At 52.7% G+C, this 15587-nt stretch overlaps 2 protein-coding genes across 2 annotated transcripts in view; one reads left to right on the top strand and one right to left on the bottom strand.

Moving 5' to 3' along the window:
* Positions 1-1021, bottom strand: part of LOC136507674 (uncharacterized) — a 3453-nt gene extending 2432 nt beyond the window's left edge. Inside the window, exons 1-2 of the mRNA XM_066502327.1 lie at positions 923-1021; positions 377-527 (exon numbers count right to left, since the gene is read on the bottom strand). Of these exons, the coding sequence (XP_066358424.1) occupies positions 377-527; positions 923-1021 (250 nt within the window). The remainder of the gene's footprint in view (positions 1-376; positions 528-922) is intronic.
* Positions 1022-8471: 7450 nt separating this feature from the next.
* LOC136507673 (uncharacterized) lies at positions 8472-8912 on the top strand. Its single transcript, XM_066502326.1, has one exon. It carries the CDS (start codon positions 8472-8474, stop codon positions 8910-8912), a length of 441 nt encoding a protein of 146 aa, XP_066358423.1.
* Positions 8913-15587: the final 6675 nt, after the last annotated feature.

The following is a 15587-nucleotide window of genomic DNA, read 5'->3' as shown; positions in this document are numbered from 1 at the left end:
CAGCGGCAGGCCGGCCGGCAGCCCGCCGGCACGGGCCGGGTCAAACACGAATGCGCAGAGCAACTTGCATTTTTGACTTTCAGTATTTTTTTTTCTCGAATACGCACGTGCGTATCATTATATTATATTAGAAGAAAGAGGTTTATAGTACAAGAAGCCGTCTCCGGCAAACTGGATTTTACATGATGGCTACGTTTCTGAAACTACATTCAAGAAGCACGGCTTCCGGTCTGAAACACTATCCTTCAGCTAGCACTTTCAGTCCATCGGCGCCGGCTTCGATCCATCGGTCTGCTTCCGCCTTTATGACCTGTAGTGTATCGGTGACCGTGGATGTCGAGCTCCTGAAGCAACGCGCGTTGCGCTCCTTGTAGACCTGCCACAAGACCAGCACGAATAGAGAGTCCAGACCTGGCCGCCGTTCGCCGTTGATCGATGAACGCAGCCGCCGCCACCAGATCAGCGTCGTCGGCGCAGCCTGAGGTAGTTGTAGCAGCAGCGCTTGCAGAACGAAGAACCAGACCTCCCTGGAGAACGAGCAGGTAGCGATGATGTGGTCAATAGTTTCCACCTCCTGATCGCAGAGATAGCAAAGCTCCCTTGCGTCGAGTCCATGTCTTCTCCGTCGATCCCCGGTCCAATGTCTACGCCTTAGGGCGAGCCAGAGGAAGATCTTGATCTTCAGTGGCGCCCAAGTTTTCCAGACCAGCTTGTGGCCGAGGAAGGGGCTCGAGCCCGCATGGAGCATGCGGTACGCTGACTTGGCTGTGTACCCGCCGTTCGGAGTCCTATCTCCATAGCCATATTGGTCCGGTCTTATAATCAGTATTTTTCATTTTCTTTTTCAATCGGAACCGTGTTTTTCTCTCACACCAAATAAGCCAGAACAATGTTTTGGCTTTCAGCGATCGATTAACTGAACATTTGACACGGCGTTCCATAGATATAGGTAGTCGATGATGGCCTGGGTGGAAAGTCCTCCGGCGATGCTGCGCGCCCATGTCCTGTTTTGCAACCCCATGGTTACGGATTGCCGGCGGCGGACTGTTGGTGGCACCAGGTGATAAAGGCAAGGTGCGATGTCGCTGACTGAATCACCATTGATCCATCTGTCTTCCCAGAACAGGGTGCAATGTCCATTACCCGTGACGGTGTATGTGGAAGCTCTGAAGAATGCTTGCACTTCGTTCTGTAAGGGGAAGTAAAGGTCGTAAGATTTGGAATCGATCCGCTCGTACTGTGCTACGTGAAGCTGTGAAGACGGTGGTGCCACGTCACGTCTCAACCTGCGTGATAGGGACGCGTGCAGTGCAAGTGCAGCAGATCGATACGCTACTAGTAGTACTATATGAGTATTATTAGCAGTATTATTTTATTATGTGTGATGTGTGATACATCATGTGGGGCACGGCAAACATGTGACTCGTGCGGCCGCTGGCATCACACCTCACACGGCAGCTAGTACGTAAACGTAACGCGTCTCGGTATCTTTCGCGGTCTGGGCATGCATGCCTTTGGGCCACGTGCGAACGGAACGGGTGCGTGTAGGACCAGTGAGGCAGTGACCACACTGGCCTGTGCCACCGCCGGCCGAGGATACGCCGCGAATCGGGTCGTTCAGTTCCATACGTCGTCGGTTGCGCACGCCGACTCGTCGAGTCGCATTAATTTCGGTGCAGGGCTACATTAGGGTACCCGTATGTACAGTACGTACAGAGAGGGGAAACGTATTTCTACGGTGCTACGGATTTAATTTTGCCTCACAATAATATAAGCACGGGATCGATTTATGCATTTGGCGTGCGGTATACTCATGGACTGAAACTGCAAGTCGTATCCATCCCCAAATTATGACATGTTTGGATGAGATTTTAAAATCCGGATTCTAAATGAAAAAAATCTCTGATATTTCTTATTTTTTTTAGATTACCGATATTTCTTAAGTTATGTGTCTGTGTGTTAGAATCCTCTAAAATCCAAAAGTGTTTGGATGAAATTCTAGGATGTTAAGATTTTTTTTTCTACCCAGATTAGTTCTTGAATTCCTATGAATTTGAGCTGGAGAACGTACTAGAAGGCATCTCTGTGGAGGATGCATGTGCGCGATGGTAGTAGTGTGTCTGACAAAAAAGCAGGAAGAAAGGTGATCAGAAACAAAAGGCACAGAGGTTGTCCGCTACCGTGACCGTGCGCGTACGTGTCGACCGCCGAGCTTCCATGATGTACTGCTCCAACTCCAGTGGGTGAAATGCGCGCACGAGAGTGCACTGTTGTGGTCCGGTCCATCGTCCATCGTCCATCGTCCATCGTCCATCGTCCATGCCTCCATGGGTGCGCCGAGCCATCACCATCACTGATGATGGATCCGCACCGGGCAGTCAGGCAGAGGTCGATGCGGTGGGTCGGTGGCCCGGTGAGAGTGCGCCAAGAGCGGCAATGCACGCCAACGCCGTTGGACTTTCCGGCACGGGGACAGCGCGCGTTGGTAGCAATGGCAATCGATACATGCATGCATGCAACTACTGCGAGCCGTTAGCTCCGCGCCACCTGTCGGAGTGCCCCCATGTGCCGTGGACCCACACATACAGTCCTACGGTCTTGGCGCTACTCGCAGGCAGGTCGCCCCAAGTCCACGACGTGATCGACGCGCTGACGAGACGCCAACGGCCGGGAAGACGAGCGCGTGTCCGCCCTTTGCATGCCATGTTGTCGTTCGATCGGCGGCCGCTCGAGACGGACCGGCCGTGCGTGGCCGCCTCCGATCCTGTGCGGAGCACGGCCGGGGTGGATCGGCTGCCATCGACCTACGCCGCTCGATCGGGCCCGGGTGCGCATGGCGCCATCCATGCATGCATGGTCGGTTGCCATTTTATTTGTACCCGGAAACGTACGTATACGCACGTGACAGTCCAGTGCGCGCGTATGTTTATGTACGTACGTACACGCACACGGCACGACGCGTCGCTCGTCAGGTGCGTGTGGGTGCCCTGCAGCCGCGGTCGTCTCCTCAGATCGCAGGTTTTCGAGTGGCTCCCGTCTCGAAAAAAATTCTATGGATCGACGAGGGGCATGCAGGGGCGTACGTACGCGCGCTCTCGGAGCAACCGATCGGTACCTTTACGGCGGCTTGCGGGAGAGAGACCCGGCATGCCGGCCGGCCCCTGTGCGTGCTTCCTTTCGTTCCTTATCGTCCATGCATGACGGCGGCATGAGCATCTCTCTCTCTCTCTCACGCCCGGCCAGCCTCGCGTCGCGCCTGCACCACCACCACAAAACTGCCAGACCGATCGGTGGGCGTGCGCCGTCGCTGTCCGTCGCGCGTCGTCGTCTGTGCCGCTCGCCGGCGCGGCGACCCCGGACAGACACCGGACGTTGTGGATGCATGGCTGCGCTAGCTGCTGCGGGAGTGCGGGACCCGCGTCGATCGTGTCGCGACGGACTACGCGGCCCCAGCCCCAGGGGAGGCCGGGCCCCACGGGCGTGTCCTGATACGTCGGCGTGAGGTGGTTGGTGACCGGTCGAGGAAACAGGAAAGGCGAAGCATAGCTTGTGTTGTGTTTTTCTCCTGCTCCCGTTCGCGCTGGACCGGCCTATCGCTTTGCGCTTGAACGCACGCATGCCACGTCGCCGATCGCACAAGTGCGGCCGTACGAGCTCCAACTTCCCAGGGCCCCAACAAACCACTAGCACCCCCGTCCCAAAAAAAAAAGTCATTTCTATTTTTTCAAGAAATTAAATAATTGTAGATTTTATTACTAAAGGTATGAAAAAACACTATTATAGAACACATGTCGGTGCAGAAAGTGACCAACAAGTAAATATTTGTAGTTTTGCCGTACGTTATGATCGAAGGTGGCATAGCACTCAATGACACAGAGTTTATACTGGTTCAGGCAATGTGCCCTACGTCCAGTTTAAGTCGGTCGATGACTTTATTCCTGAGCACAGGTGCTCTAAGTTTGCAGTGGGGTTACAAACGAGAAGAAGAAAAATGGGGGTACAAGAGGTTCGGTCGGGTTCCGGTCAGAAGGGCCGAGAGTGACGGGAGTCCCGCTATGAGCTAAGTGTTCAAGCGTGTGCTTGTGGTTCGAATCTGGCGGTTCTGTGGTTGTGTACTAGTGAACTTGATCGATCTGATGAGTCTGAATGACCTTCTTTATTTGGAGAGAGCGCATCATCTTTTATAGATGAAGGGGATGGTCTTACATGTGAAAGGGAGAGAGTACGTATGCTACTAAGCCTTGTTGTCCACGCCGATGAGTACATGATGATGGTAGGCGCCCATAATACTGTTGAATGTCAGATGCACGTGTGTCGGGGACCTAATACTGGGTACCCCAGGAGGTGTAACCAATAACCATCGAATGTTAAAAACTTCTGGACGAACAAGGGCGCCGCTGCGTTCCTTGCCCGAATGACGGAAGTTAGGTTCCGTCTCGCCCGACGCCTTTGGGCCAGCCCCGCCTCACCCGACGTCTTTGGGCCAGCCTTGCTTCACCCGAGGGCTAAGGGCTGGCCTCCGTTCCGCCTGACGCCTTCGGGACAGCTCCACCTCGCCCGAGGGTTGAAGGCACCTCACCCGACGCCTTCGAGACAGCTCCGCCTCGCCCAAGGATTGAGGGATACACTCCGCCTCACCCGACCCCCGAGGGGTGGGCTCAGTCATGCCCAAGGGATAAGGACTGGACTCCGCCTCGCCCGACGACCGAGGACGAACCTCGCCCCGTTCGATGTCCAAAGACTGGTTTCATCTTACCTGATAACTTCTCTCCCGTTCCCTCATGATGATGGGTACAGAGCAAGACAAGACGTTTGGGTCAACCATGGCTTCAAGGACCATACCCTGCGCCCTGGTAAGAAAGGTACTGCTAGGAAACGACTAGACAGGTGCTTTAGACCCTTCCGGGCGCCGTAGAGCCCAAAAGGTATTGCAGGTGCGTGCTCCTCGCCCTGTAGAGTTGTAGGCGCCGCCTTCAGCTCTGGGACACAGAACCCGACGAAGATACACGATAACCACTACACTCCAGAAAAGGATTTGTGATCTCTACGAATGACGGACATGCCGTCACCACGTTATGGACCCAAGGGAGCGGCGCCCGCTTCCCGACCCCTCGGGTCCACCAAATCAAAGGACCTTGCCCACAGCGCTACTCCAGACCTCGGCCCCGTGTCCCTCCGACAGAGACTCATACAAGCCAGAAGGCGTGCGGAGCAAGGCTGGGCGAGGTTCATAAGTCAAAACCACTGTACTACAGCCCATACCCTGCGCAGGACAGTATTCTATAACCATCCTGACATTCTACAGGGGCATCGACAGTATTGTAGGCGCTTATCATCCTTTCATACCCATCAGAATGAGAAACCAGGCTGGGTAGATGTAAGCCACAAGACTAGGTAGAGTACGCATCCTAAGCCCTCACCCTTGTAAAGCCACCCCCTTCATCTATAAAAGGGGATGCGCTTCCTCCAACAGAGGGAGAGACCGAACGACACAAGATACACACACACACAGTCAAGCTGCTACCAAGCTCTTGGCCTCCTTTCGACCCTTCCATCAGAGACTTAGGACCTGTCCCTCTCTCGATCGTTTGTATCCCCTACTACGAACCATTCATGGTGCTAATAATACGAGCAACAACAAACTGGACATAGGGATATTCAGCCCGAACTAGTATAAATCTTGTGTCCTTTAGCGCACCATCCGAGCCTAACGCGCATTACTATAAATTTACTTGCCGGTGCTTGTACGAAACACCGACAGTTGGCGCGTCAGGTAGGGGCCTTGCGCGTTCCAAATCAGGCCTCGGATGGCCACCCACGCAATCAGCTGGGCCCCAGGCACACATGTGCATTTCGGTGACTTAGATTTCATCGTCACACTAAGAGGAGAACTGGCGCTGACCCACACGGCCGCACAGTCTCTCCTTTCCTTCAACCTTAGCCGTCTGAGGCTTGAGGGCCTGCAGGGCGACTCCCTTAGACCCCAGTTATCTAGGGAGCCCCCGCGCAACATCACCCTGTTTCCAGAAGGCCCCGTACGAAGTGCCCCGACAGCGTTTCCATTCGGTCTCCGCAACGCCGCGGCGACCGCCGGCCACCTTCTGGCACTACGCATGGTTCAACCTCCTACGGACAGCGAGTTTGTGGGGGTAATCGAACACGATCCGGAGACACTCTACGGGCTCCTCGCGGAGGAACCAGAGTCATCCTCTAGCTCTAACTCCGGTAGGGGGAGCCATCACCCTTCTCGAGAGTGCTTCATGGTGTGGACCCCCGAGGGGCACGCCAAGGACATCTCCGGGGAAGAGGCTACCCTAACAAACGACCCTGACGGCGGATCCAGGGGAGAGGCAACACCCCCATCTCGTTTGGGGATGGAGCAGCTGAGAACCCGCAAGCTGGAAATCGATGAGGCTGGACAAGGGCTCGTCCAGGAGTACGCGGACATCAATCGCGAGATTGAACGCCGTGAAGGCGGTGGGCACGCACGCACCATGGCCTGCACCATACACCAGAGGATCCTCACCGATTACGAGGGCCTTCCTCACTTCGCTCGGGCAAGCCAAAACATCACCGCAGCGACGGCCTTACTGCATGGCCTTCCAGAGGCCGCGACGTCCAGAGGCCTCCCATGGCCTTGACGCTGAGTACACGCAACGTACATGTATGAATACATACAACTCCTGATTGCTTGTATGTCGGATTGGGTCATGTCGTGAAGACGTCGGACTCTTGTCGTAGTAGGCAATCAGCGCGGAAGCCGAAGCCCCCATCACGTCTGAGTTGGAGTCGGACGTGGTTCGGATCTTGGCGATGTCAATCCGTGTGGTGCTGTCGTAGAGGTACATAGAGCATCGCTTGTATATGGACTCTTCGCTGCTTTCTTGTTAATAGATGGAAACATACGCACCCTGGGACGTGTACATCTTGGATTTGGATTGCTCAATAGCTTGCTTGCCTGCTGAAGGTAGACTGATGCGGCAGTGCCCGTGCAGAGGCAGGCAAGCTGCCGCATGGCGCCGTACGTGCCTCACGTACCCATGAAGTCGACCTCCATGAAGTTGTGCTTTAGATCTTCTAGAGTGTTTACCGCCGTTTGTGGATGGATTCCATCACCAGGAGTTTCTCGGAATGATGACCAGATCGACACGTCAGTCCACAACGGAAGTTACCGAGTTGCCGTCGTAGCAGATTGATTCCATAGCTGGTTGGATCTTGTAGATGCCCATGTGCTCTTGATTGCTAGTTGGTTGATTAATCGTCTTGCCTATATGGTGCATGCATACGTGCAAATTGGCTTGCATGCATGGTCTTGTACGAAGTATCAGATGCTATGCAAGAAAATGGTGACATATACATGTATACGCACTCCATTGATGCATGCATGGCCCTGTATACCACATATATGCTTCCTTGGTTGCATGGGCATGGTTCGATCGTTGATGTGGCCTTTGATCCTTCTGGTGATGATGCATGTAATGACCAGCACCGCCCGCGATGTCTGATCAAGGGTTGCATGGTCCCTATCACGTGGCAGCGGTTCCGTTGCTAGATTCATTGAAGTGCAGACACCGCTCTTTGTTGCGATGCTGATCGTCGAGGCCACCTGTTGATCCTGCGACAAGTTGCCTGGAGATGCCGCAGTCCCACGACAGGAAGAGCACCACCGTCGGATATCATCGTGGGATGACGCTCGTAGATCGTAGATGGTTGTTGCCGTGATCTGACGAATTCTCGCGGACTATGTTGATGATCTTGAGGTCCATCTGGTTCGCCACAGATCAGCACGCACACCCCCTACCTGGCGCACCACTGTTGACGAAATATGGTCAGTAGTCCACCGAGGGGGGTGCTCGTGGTGGTAGATTGTCGGTGGACGGTGTGTGTAATTAGGAACCAGACGGTGACACAAGGCGTAGAGATAGCGATTTAGATAAGTTCGGGCCGTCTGATCGACGTAATACCCTATGTCCTGTGTCTTTGGTGTATTGTATTGAGATGTATACAGATTAACTTGTCCTCTAGGGGACCCTTGTCTCTCCTTATATACTCTGAAGAGACAAGGTTACAAGTAAAGTATCCAATTTGGTACTATTACAATATCTAGTACAACTTGTAATCTTCATGTGCACGCCTTGATCTTACGGGCCGGGCCACCTCGGATGGTGTGGCCCATGTACCATCTTGTGGTACCCGGGGGTATATCCCCCACACCTGCTTTCCTCCGATGGTTAGAATCCGCCATAACCTTCGACCGAACTGACCATCCGGATGCCGTCCCACACCCGGGAAGGTACCCGCTTGTTGTCGATCCGATTATCGGCCTAAAGCGGCTCACAAAAGTACTAATGGACAGAGGCAGCGGCCTCAACATCATGTACGCCAAGATGCTCGACGAGATGGGCATCGACCGAACCAACCTTCGCCCCGTCTGAGCACCTTTCCATGGCGTCGTGCCTGGTAGGCAGGCCATGCCACTGGGGCAGATCGATCTGCCCGTCACTTTCAGGGATCGGTCCAATTATCGGACTGAGACCCTCACCTTTGACGTAGTGGGGTTCCCAAGAACTTTCCACGCTATCCTGGGACGACCATGCTATGCGAAGTTCATGGCCGTTCCCAACTATACGTACCTCAAGTTGAAGATGCCGGGCCCCCGTGGGGTCATCACCATCGGCACCTCCTTTCATCATGCTTACGAGTGCGAAGTCGAATGCTGCGGCCATGCCACAACAGTCGTCGCCTCTGAAGAGCTCGCCACCCTCAGGGAGGAGGTTGCCGAAAAATTGCCCGACACCAAGAAAACAACCGGGTCATTCAAACCGGCAGAGGGCACCAAGGAGGTCCTCATGGACCCCAGTAGCTCTGATGCTAAGAGGGTACGCATCGGTACTGCGCTCTCCTCCAAATAGGAAAGCACGCTCGTTGACTTTCTCCGCATAACAAAGACATCTTTGCGTGGAAACCCTCGGATATGCTAGGCATCCCGAGGGAAGTCGTTGAGCATACCTTAAAAATCCACCCAGGCTCCAAGCTGGTGAAGCAACGCCTGCGCCGCTTCGATGAGGAAAAACGCAGGGCCATCGGCAAAGAGATAGCAAAACTGTTGGCTGCTGGGTTCATCAAAGAAGTATACCACCCAGAGTGGTTAGCAAATCTTATTCTTGTGAGAAAAAAGAGTGGGACATGGAGAATGTGTGTCGATTACACAGGCCTCAACAAGGCGTGTCCAAAGGATCCGTTTCCTTTGCCATGAATAGACCAAATAGTCGATTCCACCTCGGGGTGTGAAACCCTCTGCTTCCTTGACGCATACTCTGGCTACCACTAGATCACGATGAAGGAGTCCGACCAGCTCGCGACGTCTTTTATCACCCCCTTTGGATCGTTCTGCTACGTTTCAATGCCGTTTGGACTGAAGAACACTGGGGCAACTTACCAGCACTGCATGCTCAACTGCTTCGGTGACCTCATCGGGCGGACTATTGAGGCCTACGTTGACAACATCGTAGTCAAATCCAAGCAAGCTGACCACCTTGTCGCCGACCTTGAACAAACCTTTGCGAAACTCCGGGCTAACGATATCAAACTCAATCCCGAAAAATGTGTTTTCGGGGTCCCGAGGGGCATGCTGCTCGGCTTCATTATCTCCGAGCGTGGCATCAAAGCCAACCCGGAGAAAATATCAGCCATCACAAAGATGGGGCCGATCCAAAACATCAAGAGGGTTTAGCGGATCACAGGGTGCCTTACCGCACTCAGCCGATTCATTTCGCGCCTCGGCGAATGAGGACTCCCCCTTTATCGACTCCTAAAGAAATCTGACCGCTTCGAGTGGACAGCCGAGGCTCAGGAGGCACTTGACATGGTTAAACAATTTCTAACTAAACCCCTGGTTCTAGTTCCTCCATGCAACGGAGAATCCCTCCTACTATATATATCGGCCACCACGCAAGTGGTCAGCTCCGCCTTAGTGGTAGAGCGAGAGGAGGAGGGGCATGCCTTCAAGGTACAACGCCCTATGTATTTTATCAACGAGGTACTATCCGACTCCAAAACCCGTTACTCCCAAATCCAGAAACTCCTCTACACCGTCCTCATTACCAAGAGAAAGCTATGCCACTACTTCGAGTCACACCCTATGACAGTCATGACGTCTTTCCCCTTGGTGAGGTCATCCATAGCCAGGATGCTACAGGAAGAACCACAAAGTGGGCGCTCGAGCTAATGGATCAAGGCATTACTTATGCCCCTCGAACAGCGATCAAATTCCAGGTGTTGGCTAACTTCATCGTGGAGTGGACCGAGGTCTAGATCCCACCAGCAGTCGTCGATCAAGAGTACTGGACGATGTACTTCGTTGGATCACTGATGAAGAAAGGCGCCGGCGTGGGACTAGTCTTCGTATCTCCCCTCAGGGTCCGCATGAGCTACATGGTTCGGCTCCATTTTCCCTCATCAAACAATATCGTAGAATACGAAGCGCTCATCAACGGCCTACGAATCACCATCGAGCTAGGCATCTGACGTCTTGATGTTAGAGGCGACTCCCAGCTGGTCGTCAACCAGGTCATGAAGGAGTCGAGCTGCCACGATGCCAAGATAGAGGCATACTATCAAGAAGTCCGACGGCTGGAGGATAGATTCGATGGCCTCGAACTCAATCACATCCCAAGGCACCTCAACGAAGCAGCCGACACGCTGGCAAAAGCAGCATCTGGCCGAGAGCCTATCCCAGCAGGCGTCTTTGCCAGCGATCAACACAAACCCTCGGTACGCTATGCGGGGTTGGAACAAACCAACGATGGCCCATCTAGTCCGACCCCAGGGGCTGATCCGCCAGCTGCTCCACCCGACCCTGAGGTTATGGAGCTTGAAGAGGACTTAGTAGTGGAGTCCAACCCTCCCGACGATTGGAGAACGCTTTTCCTCAACTACCTCCTCCACGACATACTACCAGCGGACAAGACGGAAGCCTGACGGCTCGCACATCGTGCCAAGTCCTTCGTTCTTGTAGAGGGCGAACTCTACAAACAGAGTCACATCGGGATCCTGTAGCTCTGTATCCCTGGCGAACAGGGAAAACTCTTGCTAGGTGATATCCATGGTGGGGCTTGCGGTCATCATGCCGCAGCAAGGACCTTGGTTGGGAATGCATTCCGACAAGGCTTCTACTGGCCCACCGCAGTAGCCGATGCTGAGCAAATTGTGCGCACCTGCGAAGAATGTCAGTACTACGCTCGACAGACTCACCTCCTGGCCCAGGCGCTCTAGATGATCCCCATTGTGTGGCCCTTCATGGTCTGGGGGCTCGACCTGGTTGGGCCACTCAAAAAGGCGCCCGGGGGCTTCACCCACCTACTTGTCATGATAGACAAGTTTACAAAATGGATTGAATCTCGACCGATCTCCATGATCAAATCCGAGCAAGCTGTGCTATTCTTCCTCGACATCATCCGTCGCTTTGGAATACCGAACTCCATCATCATAGACAACGGCACATAGTTCACCAATAGGAAATTCATTTGATTCTACGATGAACAACACATCCGGATCGATTGGGCAGCCGTTGCACACCCCCGGACGAATGGGTAGGTCGAGCGCGCAAACGGTATGCTCCTTCAAGGCCTTAAGCCTAGAATTTTCAACCGGTTGAACAAGTTTGGCGTGCGCTGGCTCGCTGAGCTTTCGGCCGTGCTTTGGAGCCTAAGGACAACTCCTAGTTGGGCCATCGGCTACACACCCTTCTTCATGGTCTATGGTTCCGAGGCTGTTCTCCCCACGGACCTCGACTATGGAGCACCAAGAATCAGAGCATACGATGAATAGGGGGCCGAGGCATCTCACCAAGACACCATGGACCAGCTAGATAAAGCCCGCGACATCGCCCTCCTCCATTTGGCTAAGTACCAGCAGGCGTTACGACGGTACCACAGCCGACGGGTGCGGGGTCGAGCCTTCAACGTCGGGGACCTCGTCCTCCGCCTTGTACATAGCAACAAGGACCGCCACAAACTCTCACCGCCCTGGGAGGGGCCCTACGTCATTGTCGAAGTACTTCACCTAGGCTCCTACAGGTTGAAAACCATCAACGTCGAGGTCTTCACCAATGCTTGGAACATTGAGCAGCTACGTCATTTTTACCCTTAAATAAACGCATACTCTTCCTTATCAGTTTTTGTCTTTACAAAACCTCGATCCTTAGTGACTTCCGACCCCTGCAAATCGCGAGGGGTCAGACCTCACTCGGGGGCTGACATGAATGATACAAGTACGCTTGCAAAAAACTTCCTGTGTTATATTTGCAAATATTCTCTAAGTTTACCGCCCTCGTAAACAAGTCCTAAGGACTAAGATTTCGGGAACAAATTCTAAGTACAACTAGTAGGACTACGGGAGACCCACGCCCCAGCGGCTGCAACCTCTTTGCTCACCAGTGCAATCAGAATTAATTCACCCACGTTCCTAGTTTCTTACGACTTAAACCATGGGAAGGGTCGGAGGGTACTAAAACCTCTTCTACAAAAAGAGGAAGTTAAAAAACTGCTTGCCATAGCAAAAGATGATTTTTTTTTTCATTTTTGCACAAATTTGCCACTAACAAAGTGATTTCATTACAAAAAGGACTAATATACTTGTAAATTCAGAGGACTATTTACTCAGGGGCTCCCCCATAAATTTATTCAATTATAGTCTCTACCTAGCTTTACTATAAGTACTACTGCGGTTGCCGCGCCACGCTCTCCATCGGCAACGTCCAGGCATGTACACGAGCCAGTTCATCTACTGCAGCCACCGTGCCAAGCTCTCCATCGGCAATGTCCGGGCATGTACACAGGCCAGTTCGTCTACTGTGGCCACCGCACCACGCTCTCCATTGGTGACATCCTACCACTTCACAGGGTCCTTGAAGGCACCGTCACCTGCAATGTCGAGCTCCACGCCGGCAGCTGCAGTGCCTCCACCGGGGTGTCCGGGGACTACGCCATCATCGTCAGCCGCAACCCCGACAGCAACGCCTCCGCTGGGGTGTCCAGGAACTATGCCATCGTCGTCAGCCGCAACCCTGACAATGGCGTCAGGGCAGGAAACGCCTCCCGCCAAAGGAGGGACATAGCGAACGACGACAAAGTCGACGATGTATGGTGCCCTCCAGCGCTCCTTCTCCTTCGGCAGCAGTGACTCCTCAGCAAGGGCGGCTCGCACCATCTCATCTACGTTGGATGACCTCCGGTTCGACATCATGCTCTAGATTCACAAGCGGATCTGTGAGTTTTCTCTCCCCCTGGCATCACCCTCTCTTACTTAGGAACTGAGGCATTCGATGGAAAGGAACGAGGAAAAAGGGTGGTGGTTCAGAGGTTGGCAAGGAGGTGGGACGAAAACTCTTTCCCCCCCTATTTAAAGAAGGGGCTCAGCAGCTGAGGAAAGGTGAAAGGTTCGGCTGAAAAGATCTCTGCCCTCCCTTATTCAATACAAATGCGAAATCAATGCTGACAGGAATCTGAGGCGATGCGCCGAAAATGACAGGACGTGCTCTAATCGACGGGCCGCCGCCTGGTAAGCCAGAACATCACCCGGGCATGGCCCACCACTAACGCGCCCCGGACGCAAGAACTGGGGCACACTCACCTACTGGCGACTCTCCGCTTCCCCAGGCAGGACTAGGGATGATCCAACAATGGAACCTCCATCCGAGGGAAAGCCCAACGGCCCCCCTAGGTCGATCGGTCGGCCTAGGCAAAACAACGAATGACCAACCGTAAGATAAGCACCCTTGTTTATTTACTTTGAGTATTGAATTCTTTGCCGAGCTTCTGACCCCAGCAATGATAGGGACACGAACATCACTCGGGGGCTGCCGAGGATGTCTACCAGTCTAGACATCCTCCTCACCTAACCCCTCCGTACGCTTGAAACCAGGGGCGCGGAATACGGGCATAGAACTTTGAGTAAAACTGGACGAACTAGCAGACCCTACGCCCCAATAGCTACGGTGTTTCTATTCACCATAATAATCATACTCAACGCCCCCCGCCTCTCCAGCTTTGACATCTGCCTTCTCAAGAAGGGTTCAGAGGGGTCTGCCTACAGAATCTCCCCCAAAGAAGAAGCTGTCAGGTCGCCCAAGTCAATCAAACGGCTCGGACCGCCATCGAGATAAAGAAAAACAAAGAATAGCGATTCTTATACAGGTTACTCCAACCTTGTCACAAACATCAAGGCCCAAACCCTGCACGAACACATCTGGTAGGAGCTTTTCGTCACTCATGCCGCCAAGGTAACGTTACCGACCCCGCCTTCATTTCGATTAAATTATACATTCAAACATTACATATGCAAAACGTTGCATCCCAACGCTTCGTGTCGCGTCACGAAACGGCTGTCACCTCATTCGATATAGGTGGTAGCAGGCCAAGGTTCGAAGGCTGGCCCACGAAGGGCTCGAGGCCGCCTCATGCCAAACAAGAGCCAGGGAGAAATAACTGAGACGAGCCCCAGCAGCCTTACCCGACCCCACTCAGAAACGGACAGGGATGTCTCAACATTTTCTCGTTGGATTCTAACCCCGAGCCAAACCCATAGAATCTCCATCGAGGAGAGGCCATCGGCCGCCTGAGCCTATCGAATGGCTCGGGCATCTGCCGGGAGGCGGGTTAAGAAGTTGTGGAGTGCCTTCAGAGGGCTCTACTGACCCCATCAGCAAATGATGGACCTAGATTCCACACGAATGTACCCATTAGCGAGTTCATTGAGCGCGATACTCAAGTCGTCGAGGCAAGTGTCATTTACTCAGCCCCTCCGATTACGAAAATCGAGGACGGGGTAACACGCAAATTATGGCCGACCCCTATTAGACCCTGACAAGGCCAAGGGGCTCGAGCCGCTCAATATAGGGACATAGTGTAACACCCTTGGTGTTTAGCTTCCACATTTGCACTGCATTTCATGAACATGAGCATCATGCATCCCTTCGTGAACTTATAGCACTTGAAACATAATTTCAAAACATTGCAACGTGTTGTATATTTCATGTGTGTTGTTCGTTTATGAAATGTAAAGTGTGCAACACTTAAGTGCAACATGTGCCACTCACTTAGTGAAACAAGATTAGTTAATACTATGCAACAAGATCATGAAACATGTGAAACATGACTATGAAACATTTGCAACATTTCTTGTGTTTTTCATTGTTTCAGTACATACCTTGATTGATTCTTGTGTGACCAATGCATGGTGTGGCTAGAAATGCTTGTAAGTAACTTAGTTACACATAGAATGTCTTTTGGAACATTGTTCATGTTGGTCACTTTGACTAATTAGTTTTCCAAGTCATGGTTTGACCAAATTTGACCCCTGAACCCTTTTGTTTGACTGTTTAAAAAGTGTGGCTTAGGATGTTTGCATGTCTGAGCAACCTAAAGCAAAGATGTAGAGAATTATGTAAGGAACAAAAGTTATTTTATGGTCATCTCATGAAAATGTGCACAACATGCTCAAACATGGCCCACAAGTCAGCTTGATGGTGGATTCAACATTGAAAAATTGTTTAAGTGTTGGAACTGCTTTTTGGTTTCATGAGCTGA

Source organism: Miscanthus floridulus, chromosome 15 (assembly GCF_019320115.1).
Source record: "Miscanthus floridulus cultivar M001 chromosome 15, ASM1932011v1, whole genome shotgun sequence".
NCBI lineage: Eukaryota > Viridiplantae > Streptophyta > Magnoliopsida > Poales > Poaceae > Miscanthus > Miscanthus floridulus.
The sequence above is the reverse complement of the archived record's forward strand: the minus strand, read 5'-3'. Positions and strand labels throughout refer to the sequence as shown.